Source organism: Balearica regulorum, chromosome 14 (assembly GCF_011004875.1).
Source record: "Balearica regulorum gibbericeps isolate bBalReg1 chromosome 14, bBalReg1.pri, whole genome shotgun sequence".
Classification (NCBI taxonomy): Eukaryota; Metazoa; Chordata; class Aves; order Gruiformes; family Gruidae; genus Balearica; species Balearica regulorum.
In genome coordinates this window covers 16,520,120-16,540,419 of record NC_046197.1, presented here as the reverse complement: position 1 = coordinate 16,540,419, position 20,300 = coordinate 16,520,120, and the positions used below count along the sequence as shown (strand labels likewise).

General features: G+C 48.0%; 2 protein-coding genes across 3 annotated transcripts in view; one reads left to right on the top strand and one right to left on the bottom strand.

Moving 5' to 3' along the window:
- Positions 1-318, top strand: part of HNRNPAB (heterogeneous nuclear ribonucleoprotein A/B) — a 30,790-nt gene extending 30,472 nt beyond the window's left edge. For both annotated transcript variants that reach the window (XM_075766535.1, XM_075766531.1), the window contains one exon: positions 48-318. The gene's annotated coding sequence lies outside the window, so the exon portion shown is untranslated. The remainder of the gene's footprint in view (positions 1-47) is intronic.
- COL23A1 (collagen type XXIII alpha 1 chain) overlaps positions 1-20,300 on the bottom strand; it is a 194,590-nt gene that overhangs the window by 10,001 nt on the left and 164,289 nt on the right. Inside the window, exons 9-27 of the mRNA XM_075766536.1 lie at positions 15,872-15,988; positions 15,373-15,408; positions 14,822-14,848; positions 14,360-14,386; positions 13,213-13,257; positions 12,556-12,618; positions 11,183-11,227; positions 10,604-10,681; positions 9,123-9,176; positions 8,295-8,339; positions 7,711-7,800; positions 7,274-7,345; positions 6,494-6,535; positions 5,567-5,593; positions 5,056-5,127; positions 4,911-4,964; positions 4,619-4,645; positions 4,072-4,125; positions 3,333-3,419 (exon numbers count right to left, since the gene is read on the bottom strand). Coding sequence (XP_075622651.1) covers positions 3,333-3,419; positions 4,072-4,125; positions 4,619-4,645; positions 4,911-4,964; positions 5,056-5,127; positions 5,567-5,593; positions 6,494-6,535; positions 7,274-7,345; positions 7,711-7,800; positions 8,295-8,339; positions 9,123-9,176; positions 10,604-10,681; positions 11,183-11,227; positions 12,556-12,618; positions 13,213-13,257; positions 14,360-14,386; positions 14,822-14,848; positions 15,373-15,408; positions 15,872-15,988 — 1,062 coding nt within the window. The remainder of the gene's footprint in view (positions 1-3,332; positions 3,420-4,071; positions 4,126-4,618; positions 4,646-4,910; positions 4,965-5,055; positions 5,128-5,566; positions 5,594-6,493; positions 6,536-7,273; positions 7,346-7,710; positions 7,801-8,294; positions 8,340-9,122; positions 9,177-10,603; positions 10,682-11,182; positions 11,228-12,555; positions 12,619-13,212; positions 13,258-14,359; positions 14,387-14,821; positions 14,849-15,372; positions 15,409-15,871; positions 15,989-20,300) is intronic.

The window sequence follows — 20,300 nt, the reverse complement described above, 5'->3', positions numbered from 1 at the left end:
AATAGCTGACTTCAGCTGCCTTTTCTGATGCTGGATTTTTTTTTTAGGCTCTTGGATCTCTGATTGCATGAATTTCTGCATGTAGAGCTACAGAGAGCACACATGCACTGACCCTCCCCTCAGAGCCACCTCCAAATTAACTAGGGGTGGGAAGCCACGAGGATGCGTACGCAGCGGAGACAACTGCTAGTGCAAATATAGGTCAAAATGCATTTTTACATTTTTTACTGTAAATGTCAGTCATCACATTTTTTGTATTCTGTATTGATTTTATATGTAAAATAGCCTATGCCCAATAAAACAGATGCAGTGACGTAAGGTTACCCTCTCCAGCTACTCGTAGTGTAACAGGTCAAGTTATTTTCACATGCTTTCCTGTAACATTAGTTAGAAAACATACACTTTTCTTCTGCTGACACCAGTAAATATTTTGGTCCATAACTATTCATAAAAAAACACAAACATGCAACTCTTACATTTGCCAGCATTCCCTGAGGGCGAAGGGTAGAGGGGACAAGGCGCAGAGCAGTTGTTTGACCCGGAAAGACCCCGATCCGCTGCTAAAGCGCTTCTGAACACCCACGGTCACGGGGTTCATTTCTGCCCTGGGCTTTTTCTCCTTCCCGTGTGCTCAAAATACTTATTTTGGCCATCCTAAAACTCCACGCCTTTCTACCAGGTCTCACTGGAGTAATTCCAAAATGACTTGTCAACTTAAAGAGAGCTTTGCAACCTGTGCGTAAGGCTCATGCTCCTGGACTGAAAGCCATCGCCGAGAGCCCTGCAAGCCTCCACCGCTCGGTGGGGTGGAGAACGAAGACAACGCTCCCAGCCACCACGCAACTAACCCTCGCATACGTACGCGGGAAGATGTGCAAGTGCTTTACTAACTAGTCGCGTAGTGGTTACGTATCGGAGAAACCACCTACTGCAGTTTACAATGCCTTCCATACAGATAGGTCTGGTGTTTTCTATATAGTTAAGATGGGAGATACTTGGTAAAGACAACATCTCTGGGGAGTAAATACGGAGAGTTGAAGCACGCCTGCTGCTAGTAATTGGTTTCTTTGACACATATGAAAGTAATTTAACTTTTTGGAAGAGAGACAGCTCACTGCCCTTTTGTTTCTCTGAAGACAACTGCAAATCATCTAACATGCAGCATTTTCTATGGTTAAAAAACTGAAAATAAAACAATGACCTCTTTTAGCTAGTCGTGCAGAGCCCTTTCAGGGAGCGGAGCACGAACCTTCCCGTGTAATCGTCAGACTCCAACCTGAGCTCTGCGGGCAGAGCTACGTGCTGACACAGCAACGCCCAGGGCGCCGGTGAGCCCCGCTCCGCAGAACCGGCTGCTCCTTTGGGGAAGGGTTTTCACAACCCAGCTGGGAATCAGACTCACAGGGCTGCAGCAGCACAGGCACCAACAGGGTGGGACTAGATGATCTTTGAGGTCCCCTCCAACCCAAACCATTCTGTGATTCTACGAACCAAACTGGGCCATAGGTGCTGATAGAAACCAGGACTAATTTTTAGCATCTGTTACCATAAAGGGACAAGCATCCCCTACGTGATCTCCCATTGCTTACGCTCCTTCTCTAAAGTAATTTTAACCGGGAGGGAGAAGGCACAACACACTGGTGTCCTTCTCAGTGCCAAAGTGAAGGAGTCTTGTTCCAGCTCCGCTGCCTTGTGTCCTTCCTCTCCCTGGAGGGATTCGCTCCTCGGGACGGGGCTTGGCCACAGCAGAAACACACACACAAGCCATGCAAGAAAGAAAGAGCAGATACTGTACACCAAAGGGCAGGGCATGCTCACCCCGGCCAGGTCTGGTAAACCTGGGTCCCCTTTGCTGCCTGCAATGCTACGATCTCCCTGTTTGAAAAAATAACTGCTTGTTGGGAACGAGAAAGGACACGAGAGTTACTCAGACAGACACCCGTGTTTCAGCGGAGGAGGAGAGGTCCAGAACTTTACACCTCCATTTCTGATGACACAGCAAGTCAGCAGAGTTGGTTTATGGTAGGGAGTTCCCAGGCGTGTAGAGTCTGTCATCTGGGAAAGATCTTCTATACACAAACCAGAGATTCACGTTTGTAACGGCGCAGTGAAAAAGATGGGGGTTAAATCATCCAGCATGTTGAGGGAGGAAAGGTAATCCATCAGAAATGAAATAATTAATCACAGTTCGCATTCAGTCTCCAAGCAAAATAAAGCCTATTGACTGAAGGAGCTTTTTGCTGGTATAGCGGAGCTATACGACAGCTTTGCCATAGCTGTGCTGGCGGGGTGAGAAAAAGTCACACGTTTAGAAAAGAAATGTCTTTTTTGGAGCAGGTACCTGGCACGACTAGTTAGGTGCAGCCGAACTAGAGGCTAACAGCTACATTTAAGTAGTTTTAGTTCAATAGTTGATACAAATCACACTCTCATCCTGCATTTTAGAGAAAGGATCTTTCTGGTTTTAGTCATTACATGAAAAATAGTGATGAAAAGGAGGTACATTTTACCAGGCCAGCTAACCAGCTAACTTCTTCTAAACCAGTATAGATTTTTTTTTTTTTCCCCCTGGGCCCTACCAAAGGAACAAGAGGCTCTTGTACATGGACTGGGGAGATCCAGCTTCCTCAGGCTCAAACCCCCAGGGTTTCCTGGAAAGCCTCATGTACGCACTGCACGGCAGCAGCCCAGGACGCGTCTGAGAAGGGACAGATCTGAGCCGCGAGCTGCTATTGGGGAGAAACACAGGCAGGTCTCTTCTCCCAGAGGCATTTCTTGGCAGCCTGGGGAGCTCCAGCTCATGCATCACTTATCTTTGGCAGTACCAAGATGCTATCAGCTCCGACCTGCTTCCCCACACGGCAGAGCAAGAGCCGGGCTCATCCCTCGCTCGCTTTGCAGAGATGAAGGGATGGAGCCGACGTTGTTTTCAAATCGCCTCGCATCCACTGCACGGAGCAACTCCCCAATTTCAGATGTACTCAAAAGCCGTGCTGGCAGCCTCACCAAGGCACACTATCTTCTGAAGAGTGTTATTGAAGCCCATTGTTCCCGACTACAATAAGAAGGTCTTTACACAAAGATTCTTTATTTTTACTGCTGTGGCTTTCTCCCATCTGGCCAGAGAGGAGCCCTTACAGCAAGCAGTGAACTTCCAGCAGTGCAGATAAAACCAACCATTAAGAAAAGTGAGAAAACAATAACCATCTGCTCTGATTTACTGCGAAATAAAGAACTACCAAACCCTCCCTTCCCTTTCCCTGGCTACAAAGCCACGGTCCCTTTTCAGTTCCGGCAACCCACGCTTAGGATGAGCGAAATAAAGGACGTACCACGGGACAAGGCTGATCCAGTCCGGGGGGGCCTGGTTCCCCCTTCTGCCCTTTGGCTCCTTTTCTCCCTGGTATTCCTCGCTCACCCTGTTGATGCAGCAGGAAAACATCAGGAGCAGGAGGGGTGACACCTCAGCTTTACCTCGCACAGCACTTGCCGGAGTCCCCGGAGTAGGGACGCTTGCAGTAGCGTAACCTCAACTGAGTAATTAAATCACTGTGAAAATCTTCAATTAAAGCTGGGTAGAGTTACTTTAATAGCTAATTTTATAACAGAATAGCTAAGTCACCAGTTTCAGCTAGAAACCAGGTTGGCATCTAACAGTAAGGAGGAGCACCAGCTTCCAGCCGCTGCCCCAGGCTCAGCTGGACACCTCTTTAATTTAAGGATCCCTGTAACAAAACCTTTGCCTTGGATCCATTTTCAAGGTCCAGAAACCAAAACTAGCGATTCTTCACAACCTTGAGCCGCCAGGCTGCTCCATTTCCCCACAACGGCTGTGCCGGGAGGGGACAGGCGTGCAGAAAGCACTTCCAGGTGGGCAGGCATTAACCGCACGTCCTGCCCTACGCTGGGGCCGTGCAGATACGCGTGCCGCGGCACTGGCCGTACAGCAGCGACCCGAGAAACGCTGCCAGGCTGGAGAGGGAACCTGCGCCCAGGGCAGGCATCGCTGCCTGCCAAAAAGAGCGGCCCGAGCTGCCCCCACGAGCATCTCTATAGCCATGACCCACTCACCTTCTCACCTCTTTCGCTTCTCTCTCCTTTTTCTCCTCTGAGACCTGGGAAACCCTATTCATGACAATTTTTAGGTGGAAAAGAAAACAAAGGTTTGTAAGTTCAGCGTGCGAATGTCCCAGCATCTCAGTTCAACGTGAGCAATCTCCAGCAATCAACCCATCCTCCCATGGTGAAGAATACAGAATTTTCTCCCTGTTGACTTGGTATGTCAGCAATTTCTTGGGAAATTGCTTTACTGTACCCCAGTAATATTATAGCTATTACAGAATTTTGCTGAATCTGATACAAATATTCTCAACTGGAAAGGGAAACCCCCATGGCATCTTGAACTGAGCAGTTACCACTGTGCAGTGGAAGTGGTCTGGCAACCAGCCTGAATTCAGCCCTTTCCTACAGACTTTGTTCTGCAGGCGCCGTGTTTGAGGGAGACCACTCTATACAGTGTTAGCTACTTATTTTTCCAACAATCTCAAGCAATTTGATGGCCTTTACGTGCATGCTGTTCATGTTTCTACGTATCACAATTAATGCTTTCCATACTCACGTCCAATCCTGGCTCCCCCGGCTTTCCCTGCAGTTGTAAAAATAAAAATTAAGACATTAAATTTGGTGCTGCAGGCAAACTTATATCCATTTGGTGAAATACTACGGTAGCGACAGCACGGGCTTGCCTGACAGCCCCTGGGACTCAAAGGGAGCTCCTCGCCACGCATCGGGATGGTGCTGCTGAGCCCCACTCTGCGCTTCTGGCTGCGCCCCCCGCACAGGGATTTTATCAGCCCCTATTTTAGGATCAGACCGCAACGTCACCGCTCCTTTCCCACGCTGATGATTACCTTCTCTCCTTTGGTACCGGGTAAACCAATGAGCCCTGGAGCACCGGGGAGACCCTTAAGGAAAAAAGAACCAAGGCATGGGGATGGGTGCTGTAGGGCAGGTTTCTGTCAACGACTAGAAACGAGATACGGGAAAAGGACTCACAGTGGGTCCAGCGTCACCGTGGTCCCCCTTCTCACCGCTGTCACCTTTTTCTCCCTTTGCACCGTCCAAGCCCTGCATAAATCAAACGGAATCAACCAAGACGACCTGGCAGCTCTGCCTGGAACGGCCACCCCACGCATCCACCACCTCCTACCACATCGCTGGGATGCTTATACCCGCGCTCCATTAATGTTGTCCTCTTGACTGGACCATAAAAGAAAATAGTTGAAAATATAGGTTTAAGCCTGCGGGTTTGGAAACCCTGACTCGCATGTGCTGCTGGCCCTCAAGACTCCACGCTGGAGGAGGATTTAACATTGTAAATGTGTTTGGAAGGAAAAACGGCTTGTTTTCCAAAACGCCAACTGCTGAACAGCACAACCAAGGGATGTGTTGTCACAAACAGTGACAAAAAAAAAATCAGTCCCCAGAGCTGACAGGCCTTTGTGAGCCTGTAAATAATGCACTGGCAGCCTGGAAACAGTGGGTGACATTTAATTTATTGACTTACTTTAGGCCCCTGGATTCCTGGAGGACCCTGTGGGAAAGACAATGGTGCATTTGAAAACTAGAATTTAAAAGACAAGCCCCAAGTTTGCTTCTCAAACCATTTCTTGCTCAAATTACAGGCTGACAACGACCAAATATTTCTTTTCAAGACAGGTGGCAGTTTATTTGGTTCTCCAACGTCAAATCAGGGGGAGGAGGAACCGAAAAGGACCGCACTGCATAACATGCGACAATAAAGCTCTGCAACATGAGCTTTGGGGAGCGAGCCCTGCAAGAGCTTTGCTGAAGCAAGTGACGGCCACAGCTCCGGAGACCAGCACCGTGCCACCACAGCCCTCTGAGCCGGGGCAGGGGACACCTCCCGGGTTACAAACGCCGCCTGGAAATCTGCCTGGTTTTAAAGCGCCATCTCTCAAGGTGCCTCTTGGCCACAGCAGAGGCATCCTGACCCATCCTCACCCTCCTGATGCCCCTGACAGCTCCTCAGCCTTTTGGAGCATCGTAGGTACCAAACACCTCAGACATCTGCATCAAAAATGCTCCGTGTGTTCCATCACCACCCGTCTGCTCTCCCGCTGCAATTGATGGCAAAAAACTTACTGACTTGGGCAAATTTGTGGGAATACAGACACCATCATGGGGGGAACAGGTTTTCCCATCCCACAAGGCTCTATCTTTTCCCCACGCCACGGAGCAACTTGAATATTTGCAAAACGTGCCACAAACGCCGATATACTCTCCTAAATCAGGGGCTTCTGCCTCTCCAAAGACAGCACCTAACGCTGTAGCTGATCCCTGATTTTTTTTCCAGATTCACAGCAACCCACAACGATTAAACAGAGCGAATGCCTCTTGTTCTTAGCTAATCACGTGCGATAACAAATGCGCAGCAATGCTCAACCGCACGAGCTGTTTTCCAGAGTCCTACCATAGGGCCGGGTAATCCGGGGGGGCCGGGCTCAGGTATGATCTGCAGAAGGGAATTAAACAGCATGTTAATGGGGCTGGGCACAGAGAGAAGACAATTCGGGAGTGGAAACCTCACATGGCCCAGAATCATCATTTAATGTCCTCTGAGTTAATGGCTTGAATAAAAATATCTGCTAATCAAAGAATTGCTTGTAGGATTTATAAAGAAATGAATTTTAATAAGCACGTGAAGCAAGCTAGCCTCTGAAGTGAGAGGCGTGACCCACGCTACTCCGTGTATTTGCCAGTTGCAAAAGGGATGTATTGGAAAAAGATGCAATTTTCTACACAGGTCAGAGGAAACCACCCTTTTTGATTAAAAAAATAATCACAGAATAAAATTAGTATTAAAAAACTCTCATTAATAAAAAACCTATCAAAACCCACCAGGTTTTCTTTTAAGCAAAAGGCGTGAATAAGGAAAAAAAGATGCAGCAATCCTATAAAACTGCAAGGAGCCCAGTATGTTTTTAGAACAAAACAGGATTATAACAGCAGCATCCAATATCTCAACCATCAATGCAAAATCTAAAGTAACTTCGTAGTGCCGAGTGTGCAAAGTGTCCTTCCCCGACCCATAGACCCCATTCAGATGCATCTGAAAATTCTTGTAGAAATCAGCTGGGTTTTGCTCCTCTCTGCTACACTGATGGATATGGAAACAGCGGCTCCAGCCCGCACCCCCCGGCTTCACCAGACCCCGTGTCGCAGAAGAGGCTTCATGTTGCCGAGATCTTACGTGATTATTCTGCAAACACGGTGACCCGGTGTCTCCTTTTTCTCCTTTGTCTCCTTTTGGCCCTTCTGCTCCCTAAAAGATAAAAGTGTAACGGTGATGCGGTCCATCTTCCAGGGAAGAAAAACAAGAAAGAAAACCACATTTGTCTTCCCCTAAACTCCAGTCTTGGCCCAACCAAAGCTCATGTTCATCCCCAGAGGACTTTGAGAAAAGATTTTCTCCTCCTTGCTACTGGCTTAGATCACCTTCTGAATAAGCCATTATCATCATCATTAGCAAAGAAAATTCAAAGCTCCCACATCCTCCAGCTCCGCAGTAACGCGGTGTAGGCAGGCCATCGCTTAGGTCAGCAAACCCGGCCACATCCCCAGCATTTGCAGAAATCTGTGCATTAAAGGACCGAGCAGCAGACATGCAGGACAGAAGGAGGGACGTACCGGTGGCCCTGATAAGCCCATTTCTCCTGTTTCCCCTTTCTGTCCCGTGATCCCCACGCTGCCCTGGTCACCCTTCGCTCCTTTGGGACCCTGGAAGTTTACAGAAAACAACTTGGTTAGGAGAAAACTGTTAAAAAAAAAAAACCCCTACCAAACCCACCACAACCATTTCTGCCTTTCCACTGTTTCTCTCCATATGGCAGCACAAGCTCACGAAAACATGTTTTAACATTAAAACTCACATACGCCACTTTGGCTGGGCCGCAGCAGGAATCGCGGCCATTTAGGGTTGGGAGGGTTTATGACAAAATTTGACACGGTGTCTGATGAGCCGCTCGTAACAGGAGCCCCTTTAAGCTCAGCAGACATGGCCACGAGCAGCATCTGCTCCCTCATAGCTGGGCATGGGGCATAGGCAAAGGGCGATTAATTCAAGGAGATGCAGCTGAACATCACGGGGCAGAGCCTGTTCCTGGCAGGCTGAGATTTGCTTTTCACAGCAACAGCCATCACGGACACACAGCAAACTCCTGTTCAGCTCTGATCCTGCAAGGTCTCGCTCGATCCAGCCACACCCCACGCACCTTTTCACCGTCCAGTCCAGGCGGACCCGGCAAGCCCAGCTCTCCCTGAAGCGACACAAAAAAAGGGAGCCCACGGTAAGTTAAATCAATAAAGCATTTTGCAAGGAAATGAGTTATTCATCTGTATCAACCGTTGCGGTTATGGGTTTGGAATTGCCAGGCTCAGGAGCAATGGCAAGGAGGTTTCAGTGATGTTCCAGCATTACCAGCTCATCCAAATTTGGGTGACACGGAGACCTCAACAGGCACCGAAATCCTGCCCCATCCCGTTCTTCCAAGAGAGGCTTTTCTGCAAGTTAAGTTATCCCTTTAAAGGAGCTACGGCTGACTGCAGGTTACCGGCTATTGCTTGTGAAGCAGAAGGACAGTGCGGTCCAGGTTGGGCACGGTGCTGGGGCAGCAAGAAATGCACGGGGAGGACGGGATGGAGGGCGGCTTGGCACAGTGTTTGGGACCGCCAGCCCCTCCTCGCAACTGCTGCTCCCATTTATGTCTGCCTCCCGCCACGTGCAATGAAGGAATCTCGGAGGGGCCGGGATTTCACCTGTCAGGTGTGGAGTTGGGAGTGGATTCATTTCTGGGACAGCATCCTCTGAAAGAGGCTTGAGACCAAAGAAAGGCCAACAAAATTTTGGCTTCTTTGCAAAAACCTCCTTTCTCAGCCCAAGGAAGTGTTGAACAGCATTTCCTTCACCATGCATAGTCTCAGCCCCGCAGCCAGCATCGTCCATCTTATTTTGGCTTGGGAGGCACTCGCTACATGGAGAGCCGATAACGACCGCACCGCTCGCTAGGAAACACCATCTGCATGGCAGAGGTCGGGCTCACCTTGGGACCTGGAGCGCCTTGGGGGCCCGGTGGCCCTGGGGGACCCGGTGAACCCTGAAACACAGCAAACAAACTGGGCGTGAGCACAGCTGGTACGAACGTGGCACACCATCCCTGTGCTGCTGGGAGCAGCTCCCAACCACGAGCTACAACGGACACTCGTGTGACCGGGGTCGCCCGAACACCGCGATGAGCTCAGCTGACATGGGATGTTCACGTAAAAGAAAACACAACCGGAGCTGGCCGGCTGCATGGGCGCAGCAGTATGTGTGTTAAGAGGTAAAATGCCTTTAGCTGGAGTTGTGGCCCCAAATCTGGTGGTCTCTTCGGTGGTCTGGGAAATGAAGGAGTTTGCACGAGCACTGACAGCAGGAGAACCTTGCACACTTAAGGAGAGTATTTTTCCGGGGCACTGCTGGGCACAGAAACCACGAACTGCCTTAAGATGAACAAATAATTTGCAAGTTGCAAATTACCTCAAACAGCAAAACTCATTGTCTAGCTCGAGCGAAAAACAAAACCGTATCACATGCCCAAGCACCTTTTTTCCATGACTGCATACTCAAATACTGTTACATTTAATCGCACTGGAAGCCGTGTAAAGCCACCTCTTTCCAAAGCTCTGTCTGCAAGACAGGTCAGTGAGCAAACACCAAAACCAGTTAATAAGCAGGAAAACAGCAAAATTAGCAACGTTCAATGACGTGCCCCTAGATCTCCGCACGCAGGAGTGGGTCTGGGCCCAGCAGATGAAGTCTCCAGACGTTTGGAGGAGTCTCTGCAACCACCGCACTCCACAAACTCCACTCACAAAGCTGCATGCCGTGCAGACATCTGGCAAACGGTAATTACCATCACTTTGTGTATCCCTGCAGCCTGTTATAAAACGATTAAGATGGTTCTCAAATGTGCCTGTAATTAAGTATTTATTCTATACAGCTTCTTTAATCTTAATGAAAATGGCAGGGTGCTGCTCGGTCAGGCAGGTTAGGGCTCGGGCGCCGTTTCCCTTCCTCCCGCATCCCGACCGCTGCTTGCGGACAAAACGGCTCAGAGGACGCGCAGTGAAACCGCAGCCCCGGCCGTGCCCTGGGAATAACACCCCGCAGCCGGCAGTCTTTAAGCTGTAATTTGGCTGATCACACTTGTTGCATCCGGTGTTTCTACGTCACCCAATACAGTCGGGGTTGCTTTTACCAGCAGAATATTAACTCACATCCCACATCCTCGTCCCACGAGCCCGAGTTCACCGCCTCGAGTTTTGGCACCGTTTTTGCCGGTACACCCTAAATATCCTCAACCCCCAGATGCAATAAGCTCTTCCCTGCCGGCCAGCTCTGTGCTGAGACCAAGATCTCAGGCAGGAGAAGTAGGACAGAGACAGACACGGTGTCTCGACGTCACCGTGGCAGAGCTCAGCAGTCGTTCCGTCCCTTCCCATTAACCCACAGGAATCGGCACGGCCTTGGCACGGGGCTTACCTTGAGCGCGTCCAGGATTCGGCCGTCATAGTCGATCACTACCGTGTCACCTTGTTCCCCTTTCAGGCCGGGGGGACCCTGCAACCGGGGATGAATCCTATTTAGCGTTTGCAGCATCAGAGAAGCAGGTGGTATGAAAGCAAAGGCCTGACACTCGGGTGTCTGGGGACTATCACCTTACAGACACCATCCATTTAATCAGCTCCTAGTCTGACAGCTGTCACTGTCATCCAACCGAACCTCAAAAGGGCGTAAATTTGTGTAACTGAGAAGTGCATCAAAATCCTGACTTGATTACCCTATTCACAGCTTCCTTCTTGTAATAAAAAAAAAATAGAGTCACAGGATGCTGATAAGAAAATGGGACTTGACTGCATTTCCCAGAGCTATTTCCCACGGCAGTGTTTGGTACCTGCATAATGGTTGGTTTAAATATGCACCATCTCTATTTTCTAGCCCTGAACTGGTCCAGAAGTGATTCAACCACAGGCTAAGCAGAAAGAGGCAGTGGGGAACAGCTCAGGTCGAGGGAAAATACGCGACTCCAAACTGAAAAAACAAAACCCTGAACATCCATACCCGGGGTCCAATGGAGCCGATTCCTCCCTTCTCACCAGGTTCACCCTGAAAATCAAAATCACATTTTTGGTTCAAAGAGACCAAGAAAAATATAGGATATTTATCTGATAAATACTGTAACCACACGAGATGCCAAGATACATTTTAGATTAAGAAAAAGTGTGGCATCAACAAGGAACAACTACCCCTAGCAAAGATAGATTGGACTTCAGAGCAAATATATTTTGCAAAAAATAACGTCGGTGCAAGATAGTTGACAGTAAGAAAACGTCTCATCGCAAGGGGAGCGGAGTGGCGCGCTCAGGGCTGAGCTCCCCGTCCCGGCGATGTGCCGCGCCGCTCCCTGGCTCCGCTCTCTGCTCCGAGCGTGCCAAGACCCAGCTCTTTGTGCTGAAGTTTCACATGGCGCTCTCTTTGCTTTAGGCTGAATTTTGCATGTGGAAAGTTTCAGTCGACATGTTTAAACCATTTTTGAGGGCGTGTTTAAGGAAAAGGGTTGTGCCAAATTTTTCCTGTTTTTTTTCCCCTCCTTTTTTTTCTATTTTCTTTCTCCCCTCCCCCCCCCTTTTTTTTTTTTGAACATTGGGAAGTTTTGGAAAGCTGTAGCACATTCACAGCAGTGACCTGAAATTCAGTTCAGGATTCAAAATATGTACCTTTTCCCCATGAAAATCCCTTTGCTGGCCAAATTAAAGCCCTCCAAAAAGTAAAAAAAAAAAAGTATAAACACAAAGACTCTCCATAAGAAAACTCAATTCAGCAGACCCCAGGGGGAACAAACCAGCATTGCTACTATGGTTTTAGAAAAAAAATAATGGCTAAGAGTCATCTTGGTCATATAGTTTCTTGCCCAACAAGGAGCCACGGCTGTTCGATGCAGAAGACGCGGCTGGATACAGATCCTACTAAATAAGAAGCAGCTGAGAGGGGAAAAACCACCCCACGAGTGCTGTCCGGGTCTCATCATCACCACGTAACATACCAAGCCTGTCTTATTGCATTTCTTGGCAATACGAAGGGCAGCGGAACAGGACGGCACGTAAGTGCTCGGGGCTTTGAAGCGATACCGCAGCCATCAATTCAGGGGATCAAAATGTGATCAGAGGTTTAGCTCTCTTGGGGAAAAAAAGAGGCAATCGAATGAAAAACATGCAAGGAGACGATTTTAAAAACTCATACTGATCTCTGCTTGAATCCAGCTTTTATTAAATCACCAGGAAAAGGTAAACTACTTCTTAACATCCCCTGTTTTGTTTCCGTTTGGGCGTTTTATGAGCCTTTTAGAAGGCAAAGGCTTAAAACACCTACTCAGCTGAAACCCTCTGCCTCAGTAGTGCTGTGCCCAGGTTCTCGGCTAATGGACTTTTATTTACCTTGTCTCCTGGCAAGCCATCTGTGCCGTTTTCTCCTCTGGGACCCGTGCTTCCTTTTTCTCCCTGAAAACAGGTCAATTTAGACAAATGCTATATGGGTAGGATGGAGAGCAGGTTTCTTCAGGTTAGAATTGTCTTGCTTTATCTTTACTTTTACATACACGAGCGAGCAAAGCTCTGCTTTTAGCCTGAAATATGTCACGTTGCCTAGGTGCAAAAGGGGAGGTTTTGAGATAATAACGAAGCTTTCAGGCTTAACCATTTTGTTCAGCTGCAGACTTAGCCCCAAAACCGCAGGGGCTGGAAAAGGCTCCCACGGAGAGCCCGCTGCACCCTACATCTGGGCAGTGCAAACCCACATCCCGAACCCCGGCTCTGGGCCATCCCCAGCAGCACTCCCCAATTTACTTCTGCAAGAGGAGCCTCTAAATAGCAATCCTCTGCCATAGTCAACAAGTTGCATTTGCAAACTTCTTCTGGGCAGGCGTACTGTGGCAGAGGGGGGTGTGATGCTTCTCATTCTCATATTTTTGTTCTTTTTCCATGTCAGGGGAGAAATTGTGCTTCTCAACCTGCCCCAGGTGTGATACTATGCCAAGAAAACAGCAAAAGATGCTGCCAAGCACATACATTAGCTGGACACAGAGCAGAACATACCTTAGGGCCCATAAGTCCTGGTTCCCCAGGGATCCCTTCATCACCCTGATGAAATAAAATATAAAAAGTGAAATACAAAGAGGATCATTAGGATCCAACACTGCATTTGACCCCATCGAGTGCTGCACAGACCCGAGACCCTCTCAGGTTTGCAGGAGGTCGGGGGAAAGCTGTGACAAGGACCCCAGGAGGCTCCAGCACGGTCCCCTGCTCCCAGGGAGGTGGATGGGTACATCCCAGAATTTGTTTAGAGCAGGCCACGGGGAAGGGCCTCTCCCACTTTTAATAGAAATTAGGTATTTAATCCATTTAGACTTTCTGGGTCCCAAAGACCTCCTGCAAGCTTCCACCCATCCTCATGGACTTCATCACATGTCACCATGATACCCATCTGCCAGGAGGAGATTTTCTTGTTTTATTTGTCACACTTCATTGTTGTCCTGAAGTAAAACTACTGTGTAGGTGCTGAAGAAGTTAATTTTACTGGTCAGTTATGAAATTTTTAAAGCTGAATTCTGCCCTGAAAAACACCCATGGCCACGTCTGTTTTGGGGCAAAGCAGTAAGAGCGGGAGGCTCGGCCCTATCAGTGCTTTGGCTTCAGTTAAAGGCAGTGATTTATCCACTCCTTGATGGTACCACCAGAAGAAAACATGGAGAGCTCACACACATGAATCTCCTGCAGTCTTCAATGCCCAACCCAAGCAGCGTGCTTGTCCTTAAGAGAGTGGCCAATCCCCATGAGACCAAGGTGCTACGTGGCGATGCCCGTCCCAGGAACCTCAAAACCCATCCCAGGGGCCCCTGGGCAGACAACAGCCTGCAGACACTTCTCGGTTCAGTTTGAATTATTGGAGCAAAAGGGCTCAAAGACCTACTGCTTTGTTTGGCATTTGCTATTTTAGTCTTTGTCTATTGGGCAGATGTGATTGCAGCTTCTGGCTTGCTTGTGGTAATGAAAACCAGGCTGCAGGCACAGCCGTGCCCGTGCTTTGGGGTCGCATGTGTGAGAAAACCTGGGGAACACAAGGGCGGGCTCCGTATGGACAGCCATGACCATAGCTTCTCCATCGGTCTATGGCAATGGTTTCCCTAGTTGAGCACAGAGCAAAGCAAAGGGGGGAAAAAAAAAAAAATCACCATTTTACCTTTTTCCCTTGGATACCAGGCTCACCCTTCAACAGCAACAAACACAGAGGAGAAAGAAGTTTAGGGACATAACAGAAAATAAGACCAATTGTATGGATAGTCAGAATCAATTGTAAAATTAAAACAGTTGGCTCGTGTTGATCATCTTTATCCCCTTCCAAATGGAAAGGAGCACATTCCCACAGCACACCAGCTTCCTTCCAGCCCCCTGTGGCTCCCCCCACCCCCACTTCAAGGTTTTAACATGGGCAGTGGTGGTGATACTGAGTAGGTGATGCATTCAGACATTAGCAGCTCCAAGTCAATGGCTAATGCAATACCTTAGAAATTTTGTACCCGATCAATACAGATGAGTGCAAGTCCAGTGCAAAATATGTATGTTCATCTCCACCCCCCTTACGCAGCAATATTTCAAGGATTTGTGTTAAAATTAGACAGGTAAGAAATTACTTGTTACTCACCTTTGGTCCCAAAGGTCCCCTGGCACCCTGTTGAACATAAGAGTAGTAATATACTTGTTTAGCAATAGGGTATAACAGGACAAAAACATTTCCAGGAGTACTTTAATTCCCATGAAAAATAATGACACAGATGCCAACTTCTCATCTTCCCTTACAAATACAGCCATAAGCTCTCTGTGCTCCCAGTAAATAATAAATATTCTCTTCTGGCTTGTGTATTTTATGTATAAGTAGTGCCTTTTTATCCAACCTAGACCTTAGCGAATTGGAGTTACAATGCCAGGAGGCTTCAGAGGGGCAGAAGTGGAGATACAGGAGCAGCACATCCTTCCAGAGGAGCCAAGGGGACAAAGACTGGGCTCTTCTCCCCAGGCCACATGTACCCCTGGACAAACATCCATTTCTGGGCATCTATAATTTTCCATGGGTTTTTCTTTTTTTGGCCTCCATAAGCAACGACACAAACCCACTTGCTGCAGCGAGCTGAAAGGTGATATAAAGCGAAGGGGGCGAGGGGCACGCACACACAGGTGCTCCTGGGCAATACTAACCGTGAGGCCGTCCTCTCCTGGCTCACCTTTGAAACCCTGCAAAAATAAAAACGCCAACATTGAAACGATTACCCCTCATTCTCCAAAATGCTCAGCAATAATTAAAATGTTCAGCAGCATTATGTTTTAGCCTATTTTTTTTTTTTTAATTAAATAAATTGCCAGTGATCTGGAGATTTGCAACAGGTCAGCTGAAGGCTACAGATCGGGGAAGAGATCTCCTCCAGGCTTTCCAAGTTACAACCAGCACCTGCAAATATCTGCTGCAGGTCCAGCTCTTTGCTCCAAAACTGAAGATGGAAGGCCCCCTCCTGCTCCCTTGGCCCATGCCCCAAAGCTCTGCCATATGAGCGGCCATCAGAGCCCAACCGGTGGCTCAGGCTGGGGACCCAGCGGTTGGGGTGGCAGCACCGTGGAAGGGGACACCCTTCACTCTCCTCGCCCTCGCTGGGGTGGGAACTGCCCTGGCATGTGCTCGCTGCGCATCTCCCATCCTTACAGGGGGGCCCGGAGGTCCTCTTGGGCCATCTTTTCCCGTGTCACCGGGAGGCCCCCGGGCACCTGGGGGTCCTGGCGGACCAGGGGGGCCAGTGGCTCCATCTCGACCTTGATCGCCCTGGAAGAAGTTCACACAGACATGGTGAGATGAAGCGGCGTTGGCAAGCAGTGTCTGCAAGGTGCCCGCGACACATGCACTGCATCCCTGGGCCACCAGCACCCTGGCCTCTGCTGTCCCGGAGGAATTTAATTACAGCTTCCAAGGGGAAGGCTGGAAGTGAGCTCGTGGCCGATTCATGCCCTTGGGGTCCGGTTCCTTAACCAGGATTTTGCTCAATACCTTCTGACGAGGGTTTATCTCATTAAGCCCTTGCTCAGCTACTGTCTGCATGGAAACCACCAATTTGACAGTACCCAGAAATAACCCAGATGCAACAACATGCTGGCACGGAGCATGCACACACTTCCATAGCTCAGTGCACCACCCCCCCCCCCCCCAAAAAAAAAAGCACTTACTAGTATCCTTTAAATACAGCCAAGGTCACATAATACCATCCAGCATAGCTCGCACCCGGCATTGCTTGGATGCAAAGAAAAAGCAGCAATTGTATCTCCATGTGATTGTGAAGGTTTGGTAGGTGCCTGCTCCGGATGGGAGCACCCCGCGGGGCTCCGCTGCCCAGTTATCGGCTCCGGACCCCCCCGCCAGCGGCTGCAGCCCCGGGGCTGTGGCTGGGCACATCCGTGTGGCTGCACAACGGAAAGCCTCACGGAAAGACCATCTCATAAATCTTTTAGCAACATCTGGAAGGGCTACCACCGAGGCAGTATGAGGACTGTATTTAATATGTGGTCCACCCTCAAATCAGGGACGAGTGTGGGATTTTTCAGAAGTCCTTAAGTGACTTAGCAGCACAAATCCCACGGCCTTTCAACAAGATCTGCGCTCCTAAATCACTTGCATAGCTTTAAAAGCAATCCTATTGCAAATGCTGAACACTGCATCCAATTATGTCAAATCAAGAGTCTCCCACTGAATTTTGCCTAATTAAAACGTCACTTTTAGAATACGAGGATTTAGTCAACTCTGGTTCTAATGCATTTTATTTTACAGTATCAGCACTGTTCATACGAACACTTATAGGACTTTGCTGTTTGATTCCAAATTCTCACAAAGGACCAAATGCTAAAAATCCATCACTTTTATGTCCCTCTACCTTGACAAAACTTGCCCTAAATTCCAATGGGGTTTCACTCAAGCATGCTCCCAACAAGCACCTCTGAACGTAGCCATGGTAGCGACAATTTAAAAGAGCAATAGCGCACTTTCAACGTGGAACAAGAAATAAAAGCAACTCAAAGAATCACAGCAAACCAGCAGATCCAATACGTCTACCTTCAGCACTCGCCGGCTAAAGACAAGCTGATCGTTAGCCAGAAATCCGTGATTGAGCCGGGGAAAAACCATCTAGCCAGGTAAAGTGAGAGGCAGAGAAGGAAAGAGAAAGAATTTAAGATGAAAGCACAGTGCAAGAATGAGTTTTAAAGGCTGTGACAATATATAACATTTTTTCTTTGACAGTTGACACACGAGGAAGAAATAATCTAGATAGCCAACAGTGGCTGGTTTAACGTTCTGGGTACACTGGAGCTTGCTAAGCAGTAAAGAGAGAGAGGGAAACGAGTATCTTTTCATTAGTTTACTGCACAATAGGACATTCAAAGCTGCTGGGTACAGAGGATTCCCCTAGTGCAGGGCTTTCTGCAGAATAAAGAGCATTATTCCAAGTAAACCCCACAGGGGATATATCTCAACATTTCTCCTGAGACCAAATATTATTTTTTTTTCAGAGGCTAAAATGAATACTGATGTATTCCCCAGCCTGCAAAATACAGATAAATCTCTCAGATTTATATGATGCAAAAACAATGTATTCAGACCATGTCAGTAGTCATTGCTATTGTCTTTTAGCCTTTCCACTTAAGCTATCTAGGGAGAGGCAAGACGACATTTCCTTTCTCAGGACACTGCTTGCGTCTCCCTTTCCCCGTCGATCCCTGCACACATCCATCAGAGGACCAAAGGGATGGAGCGAAGCTGCGGGAAGCCCCACAGGAACACACAGCACATCTTCCATGAGGGTATTGGAAGGTTTCTAAGGAAAAAAAAAACCCTCTTGTCCAAATTGCCCAGGGGAGCTTTTAAACCTTTCACACAAATAACAGATAACCCCAAACCTCAATTTTGGGGTAAATATTGTATAGGCAAGCCCACCTCCTGCCCAGCCTCCCAGGACAGGCTTAGCAGCAAGTGTGCACAGGTACATCAGTCATAGGTGTTTTAACTCGGTCATCTCAAAGGGAGGGGAAAAGCAAAACGGGAAGGAAAAAAACCTGATCAACTCTCAAAAATAAACCCCTAGAGGTTTTTTTTTTTTGTTTTCCTCCACGCTGTAAAGAGAGGCTAGTTCACTTAGAGCCATTTTGGGGAGGAACAACACTGAAATCCTGAGATTTTAAAAAACCAAGATGATGCCACATTGAAATTACTGGGGACGCAGAGCCCTAGAGCTTGGCCAGGCCCTCCAGATACTATGGAAGCCACCAAAAAGGCTCTACTGAGAGCAAAGGGGGTTGTGGTAGACCCAAAGGACCTAGCTCTATGGCTTCTTATGTGCATGAAGATACACAAAAGCATTAAGTGGGATTTTCAAAAAAGCCCAAGGAACAAGACAGGAACTGGAACTTGTTTCTTACCCCTCAGCTTGCTGAGCACCATCCTAGTAAACGCCTCCCAACTCCGGCCCTATCCATTTCCATGTGTAATGACAATTTGCGTTTGCTCTGAGGCCAAAACACACCATATCCCACCAAATCCAGTAACTGCACGTTGAATTTTAAACATTCCCCATTATGGATGGGACCATGAAAGGTGAATGGCCCCGAGGGCTATTAGATACAGAGACACCATCTCCGGCCCAAGAAACATCCAGGCCATAGAAAACCAGGCTCCAGGAGAACAGTTAAGTGTGACGGGGTTACACACTGCTGCTCCGTATTTACACTCGTCCAATGCACCTCGTCACGGGGCGCTGGCCACTGGGCCTGACCCTCTGCAGCAAAGGAGTCTTACAGCACAGAAACCTTGAATGCTGGCAGTTTCCAGCTTTAGAGTACTCCATTTAGCCATTTCAACATAAAGTTCCAGAATAAGGAAATTAAAATATAAAATAAAATAAGTATCCATAGGTGTCTCTATTGACTGTCACTGTGAGCTCTGCAGGATGCTTTCCGTACTGAGCTAACTGCAACGTGAGCTCGGCAAGTACTTTTTGCAGAAAGTAAGTTACTGGTGCCATCTCCACCAGTGCTGGCCATCGAGCAGGTAATAAATGCAGAGTGGCCATCCCAGTGCTGGCTCAGGGAGCAAGCCTGGCTTATAAAAACAGTCCTTATCATTTTAAGAGATAAATACAAGCACAAATATCAGGGCACAGAAGTCCCAGCTTTGGCAGCATCCTGCTTCAAATCCCTCTCTCCTCCCCAGAGCAGAGAGAACATTTGCTCTTAGTTTGTCCCCGTAAATATACGTACCAGTGTATTTGAGTATGTTTATTTCCCATCCTGGCTAGGCGAGGCTGTACAGCAGCCTCTCGGATGCTGTTTGCGAGCGCTAGCGGTTCAGTGCCTAAAACAACCGAGCGTGAAGTCCTTCCTCAGCTCTCCAAAAATCATCCTCCAACATCTGCATTAGGCACACTCACACGTGCAATAATCTCTTTTTTTTGTCCGTGCTGGTGGCAGGTGTTTATTAGAGACAGAAAGAGAAGCAGCGCAGACACGAACATATTCAGTAGCTAATTCCCAATTGCCATCATCTCACTTCCACCGCAGACAGTCCCTCTAAAGCTGCTCCAAGCATTATTCTCTTTTAATCTATCATTCCTAATGATAATATTTTTGCATTCACTGACACATACTATCCCCAATCCACCTCCCATAGACACATGCATTTACGAGGGAGGCGGCACTGGATATATTCCTAGTTATTTATCCTCCTGTTGATGCGATGACTTGCTGCGACATGTCTTTCAAAATCAGCTAAACAAAGCCACCACTGAAAGTTGAGGAAGAAGATAGATTAAATTAAGAAATAAAAAATAATCTGGGCCAGATGGTATTAAGAAGTTTCATATCCAATCCACAACCCTGAGCGTCTGGAGACGTAAAGGAAGCTATTTTCAAAGCCAGGCACCAGTTGTTAGATCTATTTGTGCATGGCTCTGCCAGGCTTGTTCCTCCCCCTTTTCCTCCCAGATTGTGACTGAGCTTTTTTCTTACTCTTGTGTAAAAAGACATAAATAAATCTAAAAGTAAAGCAAAACCTGGACAGATGCAATTCAGGGAAAAAAAAAAGCACATATTTTTAA